Genomic DNA, 19,345 nt, shown 5'->3' on the forward strand with positions numbered 1-19,345 from the left:
GTTTAAAAATATGCTGAGGGTGTGCCTCGCTTTTGCATGAAGAAAAACTCTGCTCAAAATTGTGTATTGGTTCAAGAGTAAATTCCCTCCAGCTGAATTAACTCAGATTACAAAAACTCTCAGGCCTTCAGAAGTTGTCAGAAATGAAGCTGCCTTCTGTCTTAATTTTACCTGCACCTGATGTCAGCCTGGTCTCAGGTATCTCTGCTTTCAGACAGCTGGAACTCTGGTGGGTTTTTTTGCTGTTTCCATGACTTGCTCTGTGACCACACAGACCCAGACAGCCTGAACCTGCCTCTCTCTCTGGTAGGCTGCCTCACAGCCTCACCCCACACAAGTTCTGCAAATCCTTGCCTGCAGGTGATGACTGTGATCCAAAAAGGTGTCATCTGTGGTGGCTGTTAAGGGTAGGTTATCACAAGACATGCAGAATGAACATAGTTCACCATGCCTGAAAATATGTACTTGGTGGGGAGAAGGGAGCAGAAGAGCAGAGAGACAGGAAACAGGAATTCATCCTTGTACCTGCATTGCGTTAGCTCTGTTGCACCTGAAACCAGACTTTCATCAAAACCAGGAGAACCTGAAGATCTCTGCTGCCACCCATAACTGTGCTAATTTGATTCAAGGTGTATCAGGAATGCCAGCCAATACTGTAACCAGACCTCCTGCTGCATTACAGATGTGTTTAGGCAGGATGCAAGAAACGTGAAATCCCTGAAAGAAAAGTAGAACTGTGGGTTTTTTTTTTTTTTTTTTTTTTTTTTGGTGCAAATGCTTTGGGAGAAAGCTGTTGCCTGTCTGCTTTAATCTATCTTATCTCAATTCAATGGGTAGAAATGCTGTGCTTCTACATGAAGCCCTGTGAAATACACCAATGTGTGTATGTACACAAATATATGTATCTATTGATGTGGCAAAATTGTCTGAGATCTGCTAGCCTGAGAGAGGTGAGGCTGCTGCAGCCCCATGCCCATGTCCAAGCAATAGCCAGACAGAGTTTGTATTCCCTACAGGCACATGCACAAATTCACATATGCACCAATTAAGCAAATACACACAGACACAGATTACACATCATCCACACAGAGCCCTCCCACGCGGCACTGGCAGCCTCATCCCACACTGTGCTCCAGCTGAGCAGGACAGAGGTGCACTATTGAGCCTCTGTGTATTTACAGAAGTATTTACACACGTGTACAGTGTGTCCCCTTCCAGCAGCTGGGCTCAGGCAGTGCCCAGGGGCTGCCCCTCAATCCCAGCCTCTCCAGCCCCCAGCAGCAGCTCCCTGTGGCACTCTGACCACGAGTTCCTCACGCAGGGCAAAGGGCAAAAGGAGTTTAATGAGAAGACCCGACAGGCTGCACTGATCAGGTGCAGGATGTGGACAAATCATCACAAACCATTGACACATGACTGGCACTTTTTATTCCTGTATGCTATATTTGTTTCTCTGTGTGACCTAGATCACCCCTGGTTCCTGCCCTAATCACTCCCTGATGAGTCCTGTGCAATCCCCAAATGCTTTTCCCCTGCATCTCGTCCTGTGTCCCACACCCCTGAAGACAGCTACACCCCTAATCCTAAAGGTGCTCTGGGCCTGAGGCTCCTGGGATAGGGCTGGACAGGGTGTTCCTTTCTCTGAGTCCTTAATTTGGGTTCCCACCTGCCACTGTGCTCCTGTGCCCCTCGAAATGGGCATTTATTGGGCTGATGCTCCTGGGACGGGCTTGGAAGCAGCCTGGCGGGTGCTGCTGGGGCTCCCCCTCCTGCCATCGTCACCCTGTGCTCCTCTGTGAGTGTGCAGACCCGCATGTGCCACACAATCTCATGTACGTGTCTGTGGCACCGTACACCGTGGCTGACCAGCCGCCTCTCCGGCCCGCGGCAGCCGCTCTGTCCGTGGCGGCCGCGGCACCGCCCGTGGCACAGCGAAATGGCTCCGCTGCTTGCCGCACCCGCAGTGACGCGGTCTGCGGTGGCACCGAGGCCACCGCTAGGGGACCTGCATTAATTAAAGCGGAACCATCAGCCCGCTGCGCTATCCTGGGCCGTAACAGCCCCGGGAACATCTCTTCCCCTTTCAGCGCTTCCCAGCACGGAGCTCCCTGGTGGCGGCGCTGGCGGGAGGCGCGTAGGGGCCTAACACCGCCGTGACATTGGCGGCTGCTGCGCCACAGCCACCGCCACAGCTACCGCCACCTCCGCGTCCCGGCGCACGACACTCCCGGGCGGCCACCGCCCCTCAGGCGGGGAAGGGACGGGGCACCTCCTCCCCTCTTCCCAAACCCTCTCGGGCGCGGCGCCACCGCCCGTCGCACTACAACTCCCGGCGTGCCCCGTGGCGGGAGAGGCGCGCCCGCGCGGGGGCGCGCGCTGCTTGCCGGGAGCCATAGTCTTTCCTTCGGGGCCGCGCCGTCCTGAGGAGGGCGCCGCCGCCGCCGGCCGGCCTCGCCGGAAGGGATCTTCCTCCCAGAGGGCGCCGCGGCGCGCCCCGCGCGTGCGCAGTGCCGCTGCCAGCCAGCGCCGGGCAGGCAGGGAGGGAAGGAGGGAGGCAGGGAGGGAGCGGCGCTCGCGCGCCTCGGGCCCGAGAGGAGACAGCGCGGTGCCGCGCCGGGCCGGCAGCAGGTACGGGGGCGGGGGGGAGGCCCGTTACCTCGGCTCCGGCGGAGCGAGCGTGACGGCAGCCGGGCGGTGCGCGGGGCCGCGTCCCCGCGGGAGGAGGGACCAGGCGGGGATCGGCCGCCGGCGGCTCGGGTTGTGGTGGGGGACGGGGGAGGCCCGGGCCGGGGGTGCCACGCGCTGCGGGAGCCCTCTCGCGAACCCCCGGCCCGTGCGCGCGCGCGTGCAACAGGCGCGCGGGGGCCGCGGGCGGGGCGGGGCCGGGGCCGGCGCGGCGGGAGCGGCGCGCGCGTGGGCCGGGATCGGGATCGGGACCGGGACCGGGACCCGCAGCTGGCGGGGGAACTGGGGAGAGGCGGGCCGTTGCTGCTCTGCCCGGGGACAGGCTCCTCGTAGCTGGACGGACTCTCTTCGGCTTCCAAAGCGCCGGCTTCGGAAGTGACCGTGGTTGGCTGCGCGGAGTCGGGCAACTCCGTGCCGCGGGGACGGGATGGCCCCGGTGCCGCTGCTCCCACCGCGGGACGGGCTGCGGGCAGAGGCAGGGCATCAGCTGGACGAGAGGACATCGCCCTAAGCTGAGCCAGGGGAGGTTTAGTTTGGACATCAGGAGGAATCTCTTCACGAGAAGCGTGGTTAAGCACTGGAATGGGATACCCAAGGAGATGGGGGTCACCGTTCCTCGAAGTGTTTGAGGAAAGACTGGACGTGGCACTCAGTGCCGTGGCCTGTTTGGCATGGTGGTGTTGGGTCACTGTTGGACTCGGTGATCTGAGAGGTCTTTTCCAACCTGATTGATTGCGTGGAGGGGAAGGGAAACTTTCTCCTGGATCTTCCAAGCTTTTTTTTTTTTTAATTTTCCCCCTTGTGGTGTTGGTTGATTTAAAAAGCTCTGCCATCTCCCTGCCAATATCACCCCGTAGCCTCGCATTATCTCACTTAAAATGCTATTTCTTTGGCTGCCTGTATACGATGGAAGGTTAGCCCTGGATGGCCCTTTCCAGTTGTCCTGTTCCAGAGACTTTGTATGCAACAGAAACTTGTCCCATTCATAGTCTCTAAATCTGTGCTGCCCGTAGCGCCGTCCCTGTAACAATGATTTTAAGCTTTGCCTCTTGAGGGCGTTTCATGAAAATGAAACTCCGGGCTGAAAAGATACGTCATGAGCTGTGAAAATACCGGGCTGCTGTTTCTGCAGAATTCCCAAATGGTGCTGAATGGTGGTGTTTAATGGTCCCTTTATCCTTTATTCAAGCTGCTGTTCCTCTGGATTTTTTTGTTTGCTGGCGTATTTTCTGCTCTGACTGCTTGATGTTAATGAAAGACTTAGCAAAGTTGGGATATGTCAATGAGCTCTCAGGAAATGGGATTGCAACTTTATCCTCAGAAGCTCTTTATTTTAAAGCTATTTTGTATGTACCTCTGGCAGTTAGTAGTTAGAGTAGAATTCCCTCCAGCTGTTAATGAAGCACTGTGTAAATTAATAGGTTCTATCAAGCTGATCTTTTGTGTATTTGGCCTTGTTTTTATTGTAATTTCATTGTGTTCTCCTTTCAGTGTTACCACCTGCATTGACATGTGAACTAACTCATTCAAAACAAGTTTTGAAGTTTCTACTCGAGCTGTGGTTGCACCTTTTAATTACCCTTTAGACATACCTATAGGCACTGGGGAAAGGAATTGTAGCTTGAGGCACGGTAACTTAAGATGACACATGAGGTGGAGATTTTTCTCAGCATGGATTTTCTTGTCAGTCTTTCAAACAGATTCAGTGATGCTTCACTTCTGAGAGATGTGACTGTTTTGGGGCCTTGGCATCCCCCACTGACCCCAACTTCAAAGCAGAGTCTTTGTTACATCCCATCTCTCACTCTGACACTGGACCGGAGTGTTCACCTCTTGCTGTCAGTGTGCCACGTGCTGATTTTTTCTGATGTTGTATTTTCTGTGTTGATGACTTCAGAGCTGGTGTGCTCATGTGGTCCTGTATATTCAGCTGAGTGCTGGCTCCTGGAGAAGTCCCAGTTTGGTCCATTTGGAAAGGGAAAGGCAGCAACAGCCCGTGGCAGCAGCACTGGCCCGAGTCGCCGCGAGAACTAAAAAGTCCTACAGTCAGTTGTAGCCGTTTCTGAAAGGTTCTTTTTAGAAACTTCTACGTGTAAATGTTTATTTAAGCAGGTTATTTGATAGTCTTATTTCAGCTTCAGTGTTTCTGTACAGTACTCTTTACTATTTTAAAATTTTTTTTATTTCCTCCCCTTCTGTTGAATAAGCTAACGTTAATAGAATGGTGCATTTTATTTTACGGTCCTGTTTCTGCAAGCTTGCTGTAAAATCTTTCTGTTCGTCCCTCCACTGGGTTGTGAATTTTTTCTTTGAAGTGTTTCACAAGTTCTTGAGGGGGCTTGATTTCTATCTTTAACAGCACAAAAGTCTACCTTTAAAGGCAACTAAAAAAGTTCTTAAGTTGCAAAATGTAACTTTTATGGCAAGAGGTTGATGGTTGTAAACCAGTGCCTCCCTGAAAAACTCAAATCAAGCTTTTCCAAAATAGCATATAGTGCATAAAAAAAACTGAGTGATGTGATTTAGGGCTGGGGGCTTTAATGTTAATTTGCAACATAAGAGAACTAGAAGAGCAGCAGCAAATAGCTTAATTTATTGTATTTGTTTAAATACTTCTGAAGGCCAAAGGGAATAGTGAGTGAGCCTGATAGGCTGTGAGCAAGTCAAGAAAAAGAAAAGACATTAAAGGAATTACACACTTGATGAAATATTCTGAGTGGCTGAAATATCTGCACTGGAGGTTCTGGAATGATGTAATGGACAAACAAGTTAGAAAGACCAGACCACCTCTTTTTCAGAGAACAAGTGGAAACTGAACTGATAGAAAAATTATTCAGCTTCATACTAAGGGGTGAAAGCATAATGGATGTACTTGTTTAAATAATATAATAATACTAATAAAGAAATGCTGATGTAAATTACAGAGAATAGAGGCAGCATTATGATAGCAAGTCAGCTTTTTTTCTGCTCTGAAGAAAAAAAACCATTGTCTGTTACAGTTTTTAAAGTCTGTTAAGCAAGTAAGTGGATTAAACTGCTTGATATTATTTCCAAGAATAAATGTGGAGTTTTCAAAATACAAAATGCCAGCAGTGGAATGCAAGGCCTGTAGAAGTGTCAGTACTTTTAAATTATTGTGGACAAGGTAAAGGGACTCTGGAAAAACAGAAGAGGTAATTTTAAGCTAAACACTCTAAAAACCTCTACTGAATATAAAATCTGTAGACCTGCAGGACTGGAAATGATATCATGCCACCTCCTGAATGTCTTAAATTGCATTAAACATTGTGCATGACTTTATAATCCATTTTGAGGATAAAAAGTAGATGTAGTCTAAGACAGGTGACAGTAAATTTCCTTTCACCAGAATTGATTTATAAAGGATTTTAGTAGCAGGAAGGTATGAAAAAACGTTAGAAAGTTGTGGTAGACTGCACATCACAGGGTCACTTCTGATCTCTTCATGTTAGACAGGAATAAATGGAGTTCAGTGACAGAAGAAATCTGGTTTGGAATAATGCGAACACTTTATTGAAACATAATTATTGCTTAGTGTCATGGAGAGACAGATGCTAAAGCTCATTGGAACTGAAAGAAATGTGACTGTTCCTGGATGTGTGTGGAGAGTTATGGACTCTGGGCTTTCAGAGTGTGACATAAGAATTAAGATTTAGTCAGTCACCTGCTGCCAACAGCTTCCTTGTGATCCACAGTATTTATTTTCTCTGTTTTTCTGTTTTTGTTGGTAGTTCAGAGTGCTTGTCAGGCTCAGCAGGAGGATTCGTATGTTCTGTGAGATACCAACTGGTTTGACACATGCAGATCTTTATTTTATTTTATATAAATTTGAGATTATATGTAAGTGATGTGCTGCTTCTAAAACCATAAAATAAGTACCCTGTGGCTAAACATCCTGAACATATCTTGAAACAAGGCTTTGTAAGCCTGTCAAATTTAGTGCTAAGGTAACACTTGAAAGCAAATTCACCTGTTGAATTTTGAAAATGGGAAACAAGCCACCTATTAGTGGATCACAAACTGTAAGTCTCTATAAGTAAAGTCTGATAATAATGTTGTGATTAACATTAGGTTGTTGTGATTTTTGTCTGAAGTAGGATGAGATTGCCTCTTAAAAGGCACAGGGATTCTTTGTAAGAGCTTCCACATGATCCTTTCTTCAACTGCCTATGTGTTCTTCTTCTGCCTTTTTTTTGGTACTGATAAGTTATCAGAAAAGAGAAGAGGTATCTCTGTGAATGTGCTGTTAGTTGGATTCAGGAGCTTTTGGTAGGAGGGGTATTGGGTGTAAATGGGGTGAGGGAGGCAGAATAGTGTAACTAAGCATTGAAGTGCCTGTGGGTTTTGGCTTGATGTGGCTGATACCTCAGTGCTGTGTGACTCCTGCATTGCTGATCTCCAAAGCTAGGATGAAATCAGTAGAATTTTGACTTACTGTTATTTTGTTGGTTTGCGCGGGTATCTTCCATAGTGCTGAGTCACAGCAAATGATACAATTGTGGCAGGCAGATTTGTCATCATGGGAAGCATGAGGTAGCTTTGCTTTCAGTGCCTTCTGATATTTCCAACCCTAAACAAAAGCTGCTTGAAACTACAAAGTCAACTTAATTATTAATTTAGTTTGTTTTTAACCAAATTTGTAGGCTTCTGCTTTTCATTGTGTGAAATTCTGAAAGGTGCACTCTTGTTCACTCACAAATAATGTTTAGGGCAAGTTAGGATTTTGGAAATGTTAGGGTGATCTTTTCTTCTGACAGATGACTGTCAAATGTGGTTTTTCAAGCAGTCCCTCTTTTAGATATAACCTTACAGAAAATACATAGTTGGCCAGCCCATTCTGTGAGTGCAGGGAGGATGTGCTATAATCTTGATCAAAATACAAATGTATCTCTTCTTCAAAAGTAAAACAGGCTACATTTTCATTTGGCATACAGGAACGATCACTTCTGTTGGTTCATATGGATGGGCACATTAATGTGAGGTTATTTTTTTTTAATGTCAGTATAATCCTGTGTGGCTGAATAGTTTAATTCCCCATCACTTGCTTCTTTGTGTTATGACTTGTGGGACCTTTTGGTTTCAGGCTGATTGTGGACTGTGGGGTTACAGAAATGAAGGTGAAGGTTTTTTAATTTAAACAGATTTATTGCACTGCTGTGTCTTTGAACACAGTAAAGGAATTTTGTGTTTTCAACTCAAGTCAGAAAGTCTCAGTTAACAAATTTGAAGATGTTTCCATTTTAAATTGACCTGTCTTTGATAGTCAGTTTTTTGGCTTCTCACTCAAGTTAAAAGCTTTCTGTAACTTTGAAAACTGTATCTGCTGCCTTGTTAAGTCAAAATGGAGCTTTTAAAAATGGAACTCAAAACAGCTTGTAAATATCTTCATTGTAGTAAATGTATAGTGAAGTGCTAGATACACACTATATAATCTTTTATTGAGCATGTTGCCTTCTAAAACTGTTTTTCAATAAACGTAGTAAATGCATTATTTCTTAATCTGTTCAGCAATATTTTTCAAAAAAGAGAGAAAAAAACCCTACACAATCCTCAAACTTTTAAAAATTAAGTGTCCAGCTGTCAGTTGGTTTAACTAGTAATACAGGCTGATGTGCCAGATCAGGTTCTGAGGTAGACCAAGTGTCAGGTAGTTCTGTTTCTGTTAGTGGTTGGTTTCTTTATGCAACCAGAAATATATTTACTTGATTTTTTTCCCCCTATGGGGTTGTTTTTTTAGTGTAAAGATCAGGAGCTTGTCAAGCTGGTGTTGGCCTGGTTTTAAGTACATCTCTTAAAAAATAGGTACTTTTTTTGTAAGGACAGAAGATTTTTCTGAGTTACCTGGAGATATAATCAATGTACCCTTCAAGATCAGTAATTTTGCAGAGATACCTTTGATGTGGTAGTTGTTTGTCTTTACTTTAGCCAACTTTTCAGGCCTTTTTTTTGTTTGTGGATGGGAAAGTCAGGATGAGGTGTGAAATGTGACATTGTTACATCCCTGCACATTTGACAGAGCTGTCTCAACATTGTTCAGATAGCACACAATGTATTCCCTCCTCTTTTTTTTTTGCCTTTGAGCAATATTAAAGTCTGTAATTTTTCTGTAATATCACATTCCATGTTGTGCAATGTTGTTTGGTTTTTATGTCTTGTATTAATTATTTTAAGGGTATTCTTATTTTTAAGAACCAGTGCAACTTGCCAAGTGGTCTAGAGCTAGAACATGCCAACTTTAGCCATAGATTAGGTAGGTTAGTACTTGTTTTGCTATTTCTCAGGGTTATAAAAGTGCTAGAACAGAAACAATTGTGAATTAAGGCTTACCACTGGGCAGGGAAAAACCTTAAGAGGACTAGGAAGCCTGCAAAATAAAGCAGATTTAAAAGATATGCAAATGAGCAACAGTTCCATGAAGAAATCCACTTCCTAATTCCATTTTTTAACAGAAAGTCTCTTAAAGTCTGAACCCTGTTTCAAGGCTATACATTCTATTAATGTTTGGCTACCATTCTTATGTTGCATCTGAAGCTCCTTTAGTCTTCTGGCCTTTTGAATAGCAGAGGGTGGTGGTTCCTTTTCTTCTCCATTGTTCTTGTATGCTGCTTGCCCTAGGACTGTGGATCCCTGCTGTTGGGCTGTTGCAGCTTTCATAAACCACAGAAAATGGAATTCACAGGATTGTTTTGTTTCCTTGTTAGGGCTGGAGCAAAACTCACTTTACAGGTCTTTACAAATACTGTAACTGCTGATTTTATAGTGATTGTGAGATGTGTTTCCCAGTCCTCTTTTACAGCTAGAGAAAGGTAAGCAGAAGTCTTGGAAATTGGCTGTGCTTTTCTTGAACAATAGCTTTTTGTAGTTGAGATGATTAAATATCCTTTCCTGTAGATGTCCTGAGCTTTACAAGAGTCTGAGGACAGAGAGAAAGTAAAACCCCTGTCCCTCAGATAGTATGGGTGTTTCTACTGATGGGCATTCCCACAGATCCCTGTAAGCCAGCATGGTTTGTCAAATAGTTTTGCATTAGAAGTTGGCACAACCTCATCAAAGTGTTTATCTGGCTGAGCTGGCTTTTGAAAAACAGGAGACAGCAGTGAAGAGAGAAGTCAATCTGTTGATTTCCTTTATTTTTCTTTTTCACTCAGATAATACTGTCAACAGTATAGAGACTTGGTGGATGTGTTTTCATCTCTGTAGGATGATGCCAAATGTAGGATTTTGCTCTTGAAGTTTTTCCAGGGAAATAGCATTAATCCCAGGTGATACTTTTATCGTTCTATGCCCTGTACTATTCATGGTTTTATTGTGAAAGGTTTTTGTTGTCTGTCCTCTGCAAGAATGCTGACCATTTACTTCCCCAGGATTTAAATACTTCTGTTAGCATCCTGTCTCGTTGCCTGTGGATTACCAAAAAGCAAATCCCAAGGACTTTCCAAAATCTACACTTCATAGGGGAAAAAAACCCAGACACATTTGTGGCCAAAATACTGATTTTTTTTTTTCTGGAGAATGTGTTCATGAGGGCAGTGAATGACCAAGTGCTGCTTTCAGGTTGGCTTTTTAAATTGGATAGGTTTTCTAGTCTCACATGGAAGAGTGTCAGAAGGTGATGTATCCTGTAATCAGAGCTCAGTGAATTGCTCAAACATCTGTCCAGGCTGTGCTGTAGGTATTTGGCTTGATGTCAGGAAGTGTGATTGTGAGGAAACTTCTTCTCTAGGACGTGTAGAATCTCATGGCAGAGCCAGTAAACAAACTATAATCTGCTTGGAAGTAAAGCTTTTGTGCATTTCTTCCCTTGAATAATTCCAACTCCTCTCACTGCTTGACAGTGGCATTTCTAACACGAGTTGTCCTTTCAGGGCTGATGGTCCCTCTTGTATCTTTTCTGTGTCTCTCTGGCAGCAATCTAAGGGAGAGACAGCAGCGTGACAGCGCAACAGAGCTCCCAAGTCTGCCTCCAGTGACTCCTTTCCTTCTGACATCCACCTCAGTTAGGAAATGTACTCATAATATGCCAAATCATGGGTATTTTGATAAGTTTTTATCACACTTTCTCTTCAAACTCCTATTCTGCCTTAATTTTCAAGTCTTGCCCTTCTGACCTATTCCCATTGTGAGGTAGAATGTCATGTATAGATCTACACTTCTGAAACACATTTTTTTTTTCATATTCTTGCCCTGATTTCCAAAAAAGGAAAGTCTGTCTTAATAGTCTTTAATATCAGGAGTGTATTTGGTAATCTTATTTTCATTATGTATACATGGTACATATATGCTATTTCATGTGTAAAAAAAATGGGAATTTTTATATGTATATTTATAATTATACAGCTCTTGATTTGTAAGGGCTTTATTTTTACATGTCGGTACCTCTGACGTGTGAAATATCCAAGAGTATTAGTCACAAGGTATTCCTTCTGGCAAAGCCCTTAAGTCTAGTGACAGTGATAGCTGATTTAAGAAGGCAGGGAGTTCATTTTTATTCCTATCTAGATGATTGCTTGGGACAAGGTAGGTCATGGCAATAAGTGACTCTGTATTTCCCAGTGCTTCAGAGTTTCTTTGACTTGATGAACAAGGAGAAATGCAGAGCTTCTTATTTCCCCTAAAAACGCGTGCTTAGAATACATCCACATTCGGTATGGTTTTTGTCTTAATCAGCAAAAAAATTTGGGATCATGTTTGCCCTATGGAAATGCAGACATCCAGAAATAGTGGGTTTAATTTTGCTAAAATTTGTGTTTATGCAGACAAACTGAGAAGGAGAAGGTGTCATATGGGGCTTGAGTGGTGTTGCACAAAAGCCCAAGAAATACACCATGAAAATTCCTTACCAGGTCTCCAGAGGTTTTTATCTGTAGCCAGGAGTATCAAAAATGTGGACAATGCTGTGCTATCTTTAGGAAAGAAAAGATGGGTAGAACATTTCCATGACAACCACCACAGATTTTCTCCAGAAGTAGCGTTAATTTTGACAATGCAGAGAAGATTCAGGGTTTGCTATTTGCTGCAAGGGTGAACTTGAAGTAACCACTGAAAGATTTTCAGCTAAGTCACACCAAAGCTGCTGAAGACCAGAGAGACAATTTGAAGTTGTTTTGCTTCTGTGGTTTAGTCTGGGGAAAAAGCTACATCCTCAAAAATGGAGGAGGAGATTTATAGCAGACAGTCCTTGGCTGACTGTAACAACTAACATAGAGCTGTTACATTTTTAGTCCTAAAAAGCCATTGTGTGCTCACACATTTGAATAGGTCTAAAGATGCTGTCAGTATGTGTGGGCTGGATGGAATCCTTGATGCACTCGTTGAATTTTTCACCAGTAGTCAGGAAACCAGTAAAAGAGTGGTAAAGAAAGAATTTATTTCAAGATACCTTCAGGAAGTAAGAATTACTTCTAGAAAATAACTATGGGTTTAACAGTTATAGAGATTAGACAGACAGGGGTATAAAATAGGTGTGTGGCTGTGTGCTGGGATTTTATTTACTACCAATGACGGCCTAGTATAAAATAAGATATTGAACCCATCTCTAGTTGGATTGGTAACTTCTCAGTGATCAAGAGAGTTTAATCTTTTCACCTTTAATGAAAGAAACTCTCTGCCTAGTCATTTGGTGGTAGGTGTTTGTACTCCCAGATAAAAGACAATATACTATTTTGAAAAGATTTAAATTGTACAGTTTACTCATGAAGTAGAGGAAGGGGTTAGTCAGCCAAGTGAGCTGTCTAGAAAGTCAGAAATAAGCATAGCTAAAACCTGCAGCTACAGCTTGTAGAGCATGTAAGAAAGATAATACCTGTGAAGCTGTTGGGTAGAGGGCTTGCAGTAAAGTCAGAGAAAGAATTCAAGTATTACCTTAAAGACAGAAGCAAAATTAATTGAAAGAAAATCAGTGTGCAAATGGGGGATGAGGGGGAAACTAGGTTGATAAGTACAGTAAGGAAGAGTACACTTAAGGAAACTTACTTATTATGAAGTTGGTTGTGTCATTGATGTTTAGAAACATTGGAACATTGGATGGAGGCTGCATAATAGAAATTAGATGAAATTCAGTATTAAGGGATGAAGATGTTCCCTGTCAAGAATTCAGTTAAATTAAGAACTTGTAGGTATTGAAAGTGAAGGTGTGAAATGACCACAGGAGTTTATCAAAGGAGTTACCAAAGTCCTGAAATCCCAATTAAAGGTAAATACAGTCTTATAAGTGGGAGAAGACAGGCTTCAGACAAAAATGGAGAATTATTAGTAACACTGTGGAAGGCCTGAGATGTTATCTGGGCTGTAGTGTGTGACTGTGTTTATTCATGGTCAGGGTCTGAATGACCAGAGTGTCTGCAAAGTCATTTTCATGTTAGGAATGTCCTTCTAGCTCATGGTTGTCCACCTGGTGTTTGAGTTCAACTTGCTTATTCTAAAATATGTAAAGTACTTTGTTCAAAATATTTTAGGAATGAAAGAAATTTTGAGTGTTTGTTGACTGAACTTCTTTTTACAGTTAAAATCCCAGGCTTATTCAAATAGTATGTGTGTTTAATATACAGGTAGTAGTCACTTAAGCTAAAAATGTGAAGAACATATAATTGCTAAGCATACTGTAAGAATCATGAACACTTGAAGCTCAGACATGTAAACACAGGAAGAAAGGGGTCTCAAAGCTGTTAAGAAAGATGTAGTGAACTTCTGGTGCTATGATTATTAAAAGATTTATCTTTTTGTCGTACCTTTATTAAAAAAGGCCGTTTCAGGAGAATCTTTTCAGCAAAATTAGGCTGCTGAATTGCTTACCTGTATGCTCAGGTTACTAATGTTGCATTTTGTGCAACGTTATTTGATTGATTGACTGACAATCAGTGTAGTAGTTCTGTGTCCCTGAACATTTTAAAAATATTTTAAAATTTTTAAAAAGTTGTCAGAATACAGTAACACTTGAAGTGATGTCCAAAATGTTTTCTGTGAAAGTCAGTTCTGATCATCAGAATTCTTATAAATGGTTGCAACTTAAAAAGAGGCTCTAGCAAGAGGCATATTTGAATGTCTTTTTTATTATTATTATTATCTTACAACTCTTTGTGCTAACTGAAAGAAGAGTTGTTGGAGTAGACTCAATATACATTTGATGCATTTTAAAGAGGAAACCTAAGCTGTTGAGAATCTGTACAGACTCATGTTGCTTAATTTTAAAGTAGAAAATGCACAGGAGATCATTTATCATCTGATGATTCTGTGCTTATGGAATTTGAGGTGGCTAGCTTATTTAATGCAACACATTAGAGCAGATGAAAGAGACCTTTAAAAGTCCTGTAGAGTAACTTTTTATATAGTGCAGCTTCCTAAATTCTTTGTTACAGGATTTACAATATGTCAGAGACTCTGCATCTCTGTGAAGATGCATGGAAACACTGACGTGTTGAGAATTTGATTCCCAAACTCTTTTGGATTTAAAGGGTTGATGGAAGGAGAGAAGTAGCAGCAGAATGGAGCACTAAGAGCAGAGACCTGATCCACACCCATTGCTTTCAGGGGAATGAGTTCTTTCCACACAGTTCTACAGTTCCTACTGCTTTATGCTGAGTGACTCCAAAGTGTGGTGTTGTACATGTGCAAATCATCATGGGCAGCTCTAAATGCCGACCCACTGAGTTACATAAGACAGATGGAAATCACAGACTGAAAAAAGGCCCCTCTGCATAAACAGTGGCAGGATTAGGGATTGGGGGTGGGGAGGAGGGGAACAATAGCACTGCTTTCTTTGCAGGACTGAGCATTTTCAATGGTTAAACCATCTTCACCGAAAATTTTTCTTTTTGTTTCAATTTCCTTGTAGGCCTTGTCTGGATAGGAAGAACACAGTTTCTTCAAGTTTCTTCAACAGGGTTGTGTTGAATTAGCTTAAAATGTTGGATATGAAGTGCAAAAAAAAAAGCCCCTTTACTGACATGCAAAGTAAATGAAGATAAAAAGCAGCTAAGACACCTTCACTTTTGACTAAAAACAGGAGTATGTAATTTGGCTAACTCTCTGTGTGGAGAAATGTTAAAATTTTTTAGTATAGTATTCTTTTTCACCCAGGCTATATACTCTGCCTTATAGACCTTTGTTCTTAGTAAAATATTTTACTTACTCTCCAGTGTGTGCCTCAAAATGATAAAATAAAAGTTTTTTGAAGAACTGACACACCAAAGTGACAATTCTGTGAATTTTGCTTTCCACCTTCTAAATTTTTTTAGAAGTTAGGTGATGGAATACAGGGGGGCAGTGGCTGGAAGTTCATGGCTACAGAGTGTAAGGAGTGGAGACAATAAAAAATTATGTGTTGTTGAAGAGTAATTTTGTCTTCTTTTTTAAATTGCGTTGTGAAGGAATCATGACGACCTCAGGAAAAGAGAATTTCCGGCTGAAGAGCTACAAGAACAAATCTCTAAACCCTGACGAGATGCGTCGCAGGCGGGAGGAAGAGGGTCTTCAGCTACGGAAGCAAAAGAGAGAGGAGCAGGTAACACAGCAGTTGACATATCTGTGACCAGTCCTTAAATAGTCCTGTCTTGCAGTGGCTCTGACTCTGCTTCCCCCAAACCCCTTCTCAGTTGTTCCTGCCCTCTGAATTCATACGCCGTCAGTCTGAAATCAGAATCACTTGCACACTTCACTGCCTCTTCTGCAGGCTCTACAAGACATAGAGTGAATGCTCCTCATTCACTCAGGAGTAACATTGGCCAGAGCAGCTTGAGGGTCAGACAAAACTGTCTGACCAGTAGCTGTAGCCTCTCCGGCTCTTCTCAGGACATCTTAAACTGGGAACCTTCTCTAAGTCATAGCAACCAAATTCTGCTCATCCCAGTATAGTAACCTATGTATGATCATCCTCCAGAGCCCTCTTTCCCACTGTAACTCGACTGTCAGAGCCCCTGGAGGTGTTCTGTGAAGATGTGTAACACCCAGGAATTTATCAGGTCTCTGAACCCCAGCATCCTCTGCAAGAAGGGAATGGTGTGGAAGCTAGAGAGCTTGTAGATGGCGGCAGATGGTGAAGAAGAGAAGGGGACATCAGTGAACAGTTTTCCAGAACTGTTAGGAACCAATATTTTAGCACATTACTGTTTTTTCATTTACTCCATGGCTAAGCTTTCTCCATGTGCTGTCAGTTGAAGTCCTGTAGCCAGTGTACTGCCTTCTCTCAGGTGATAGCATGTGTAGTTTTTATAGCAGCCTGATGCAACATGCTGTGTATATATTGGCTATGTAATATATATTAAATATACATATATATGTTAAATATTTTATATACATGTTAAATATTTTCTCTCTTTAGTTGTTTAAACGCCGAAATGTTGCAACGGCTGAGGAAGAAACGGAGGAGGAAGTGATGTCAGATGGGGGCTTCCATGAGGCTCAGATGAACAACATGGAGATGACTTCTGTAAGTGATGAGAAATGAATACAGTGCTGGTTGAAGCTGGGCAAGTCAGTTGTGCAGTGGCATGATGGAAATGAAATTCCAGAATGATGTGAAGAATGCATTCAGAGATGGACAACTCCGAAACACCCATGTCAATGAACCACCCTGAAACAGATTACTTGAGAGAAAAATGGCAGGGATATATAGCAAGTGGTTTTTCAGAGGGTATGTGCTCAAGAAAATGAAATGAAATGTCATTGTCCTGGCAGGCAGATCACTTCCTGGATTAAGTGTTCACCATTATGGGTTAACAGTTGATTCTATCAACTGTTGCCCAGAGTTTTTATAATCTGAAATTCATACGGCTTGAAGCATAAAAATACAGATCAGGCTGTGTGTTATTGCAATTTACAATGTTATAGAGGGGCTGGGTGGAAAGCTTTCTTAGCAGACTTTCAAGTGGCACCATTTTTAACCTAAGTGTTGGAAACACTGCTAGACCTAGCTTAACTGTCTGCAGGAGGCCTTGAACCCCTTTCTGTGCTAGAATTTAAAATTACAGAAAAATACTTCTTCTGGGAATTAGACTTTTTTACTTTCTCTCTGGAAAGCAAAATGGTAAAGGTTTCAGTTCTACAACAGAAAAGTTTAAAGAAAGTGCAGTTCTCACTTAAAAGTGTCGCTGATCTTCACAGTGCCTGTGTTCAGAGTATGCAAGTGATGTTTCCATAGAAATCAGGCTGAGCTATGGTGGTTATATGAGCCTTGAAAATTACTGGGAAACAGAGAAATGCTTATAAATGCTTATAAATTCTTACAGTGTGGTAGATCAATAATAGAGTACATGGTTTTACTCTTCAAGATAGTATTCAAATATCGGGCAAGTCCTAAATACCATTAATCATTTGTGTGGACACTTACATTAAACAAATAGAGAGTAAAAAGTAAGGAAAGGCTTCTGCCTAATTGATAGATAGTGTCATTACACAGTTTGCTGTGTTAAATGCCATTAATTTCAGGCTCTTAACAGTTGGAGATCTTGGCTGTTACAGACAATGCTTAAGTATTTTCAGCACTGTCATCTGTCTCCCTGTCTGTCTAAGGGTTGGGATCAGATGGATCTGAAGATTAGATTAGAAGTGGAAGAAAAAAATCTGACTTTTCTTATGCTTCTTTACATGGGTACATGTGTGGTGAGCAGAATGTCAGATTTTACCTAGCATAAGAAAGGTTGCTGATTTATTTTATTCATATTATTGGAAACCATCAGTATTATGGAAAATTTAATACCTCTACTTGATGTTGATAACAAACATTAGGGTGTGTCGACTCTTCTAGGAATGACAGGTCCTATACATTTTGGTGTAAGAGAATAAGTCAAAATGTACATGTTAGGGAAACCTAAATGCTAACATAATTACTTTTTCTTAAGGCTGACAATTTTACATTTATTTTAGACAAAGGGAGAGAATACCAGTGAAAAATTCTGAAGAATAATTTTCTTGCCATATCTTGAGGAAAGCTTGAATTCTAGCTTTCAGTAAAGCAAAGTTTCATTTGAGAATGATGCTGCCTTTTGTAGATGTTCATATATAATGATTTCTATGTTGTCCATAATGGTTTTACCTAAGTTTTTATTCAGTAAGAGGTAAGCTTTATACTGGTTTAGCAAATATAACCTGTATGTTGCTAATTCCAGATTTTTTCCCTTTTGCTCTCTCTCACCCTCATTCTGTTTCCCCATGTAAATCCTAGAGTGCAGTCATCACTGCTGATATGATTGAGATGATTTTCTCCAATAGTCCAGAGCAGCAGCTCTCAGCCACCCAGAAGTTCCGAAAGCTGCTTTCTAAAGGTAAGGGCTGCAATTACTTAGAGAAAAATGTAGAAGCCTCCCTAGCATGTGGTTTTACTTTGACAGCAATAAAAATTGAGTTTCACACTGAAATTTCAGGGTCAAGCTCTGCTTGACACAATGTCAGCTTGATGTATGTAATAGTCACTTCTTCTCTTGAAATGTATACTGAGTGTTGCAGATGTGAGATCTCCTCTTGGAAGTAAGTTCAGATGTTGTAGGCAGTGTCTCTGGCCCAAACGTGTTGATATACCAAAGGTCTTCTGCATGTGTGCATGCCAGAGTGACTGCACAGAGCTACTGCTCTGAAATCAGCCTGCCTAAACTACTGAGAGCATCAGTGCTCTGAATCATGTTATCTTATTACCTCAAAGCTCTGGAGTTTTCCTATGTTGACAGATAGGAATGTGTTGCCTTTTAGTGAAATATTGTAGAAAAAGAGCACACTCGAAGAAAAGAGCAGTCACTATGTCACTGGATATTGTTTTGATGCAGTAATTTGAGAATTTCCTTACAAAGGAATGAATGTATCTAATGTAACTTCTTATTTTAAACAGAACCAAATCCTCCAATAGATGAAGTCATAAGCACACAAGGAGTTGTGGCCAGATTTGTGGAGTTCCTGAAGCGGAAAGAAAACTGTACATTGCAGGTATAAAAATACAAATATATCTGCCTTCCTAGTTTAGGAAGGCATTTGGTGATGCAAGTTATATAGGAAGAAAATTAGTGATTTTTTCAGCTGTACTTCCTCTCTTTCTTCACTGTGTTAAAAAAGCTGTTTTATCTTCAGAATTCCTGGCAAGACCTCTGGGTGCAGGACAGGAGAGAGAGAGTGAGAGGGATGCCTGACATGCATTGAGTGATTGATAGGATGGGGTCTGTAGACTTCAGCAAATACAGAGCTTGAAATTTGGAGCTCAACAGATGAAAAACTATTAAACAAAACTTTGATGTTTGCCTTCTTTGTACAAATTGAAGGCCGTTTTAAATCTTTAGAATTAGGATTTAAATTTTTGATTAAAGTAAAAAAAAAAGTTTAGAAATACAATCTGTAATGATAAGCATAGAAAGCTGGAAGCCTTACTGTGGTTTGAAAAACTGAATTATATGTGCTACAATAGTGGTTAATTTTTCTTGACCTTTGTCTTATTTCCAGCTGTGTGTTTTTCTGGTCAGTCTTTCTTGGCTAATAGAAAGTGAAAGGGAAAAAATATGTTAACATGTAGCCATTAAATACAACTCTTAGATTAGAATCAGTGTTCTTTTAAAATGCAGAAGGCAACAGGTTTGTGAATGCCATGTGAAATCCAAATTTTGTTGACTGGAAATATACAAGAAATTAGGTTTTTTACACATCAGAGAAAGCATTTACAGGTATTGCT

At 41.8% G+C, this 19,345-nt stretch overlaps 1 protein-coding gene across 1 annotated transcript in view; it reads left to right on the forward strand.

The window, feature by feature from the left end:
• The first annotated feature begins 2,507 nt into the window (after positions 1 to 2,507).
• KPNA1 (karyopherin subunit alpha 1) overlaps positions 2,508 to 19,345 on the forward strand; it is a 50,782-nt gene continuing 33,944 nt past the window's right edge. The window contains exons 1-5 of the mRNA XM_030958932.1: positions 2,508 to 2,628; positions 15,069 to 15,202; positions 16,019 to 16,126; positions 17,861 to 17,960; positions 18,518 to 18,612. Coding sequence (XP_030814792.1) covers positions 15,074 to 15,202; positions 16,019 to 16,126; positions 17,861 to 17,960; positions 18,518 to 18,612 — 432 coding nt within the window. The 5' untranslated portion in view covers positions 2,508 to 2,628; positions 15,069 to 15,073. The remainder of the gene's footprint in view (positions 2,629 to 15,068; positions 15,203 to 16,018; positions 16,127 to 17,860; positions 17,961 to 18,517; positions 18,613 to 19,345) is intronic.

Source organism: Camarhynchus parvulus, chromosome 1 (genome assembly GCF_901933205.1).
Source record: "Camarhynchus parvulus chromosome 1, STF_HiC, whole genome shotgun sequence".
Lineage (NCBI taxonomy): Eukaryota > Metazoa > Chordata > Aves > Passeriformes > Thraupidae > Camarhynchus > Camarhynchus parvulus.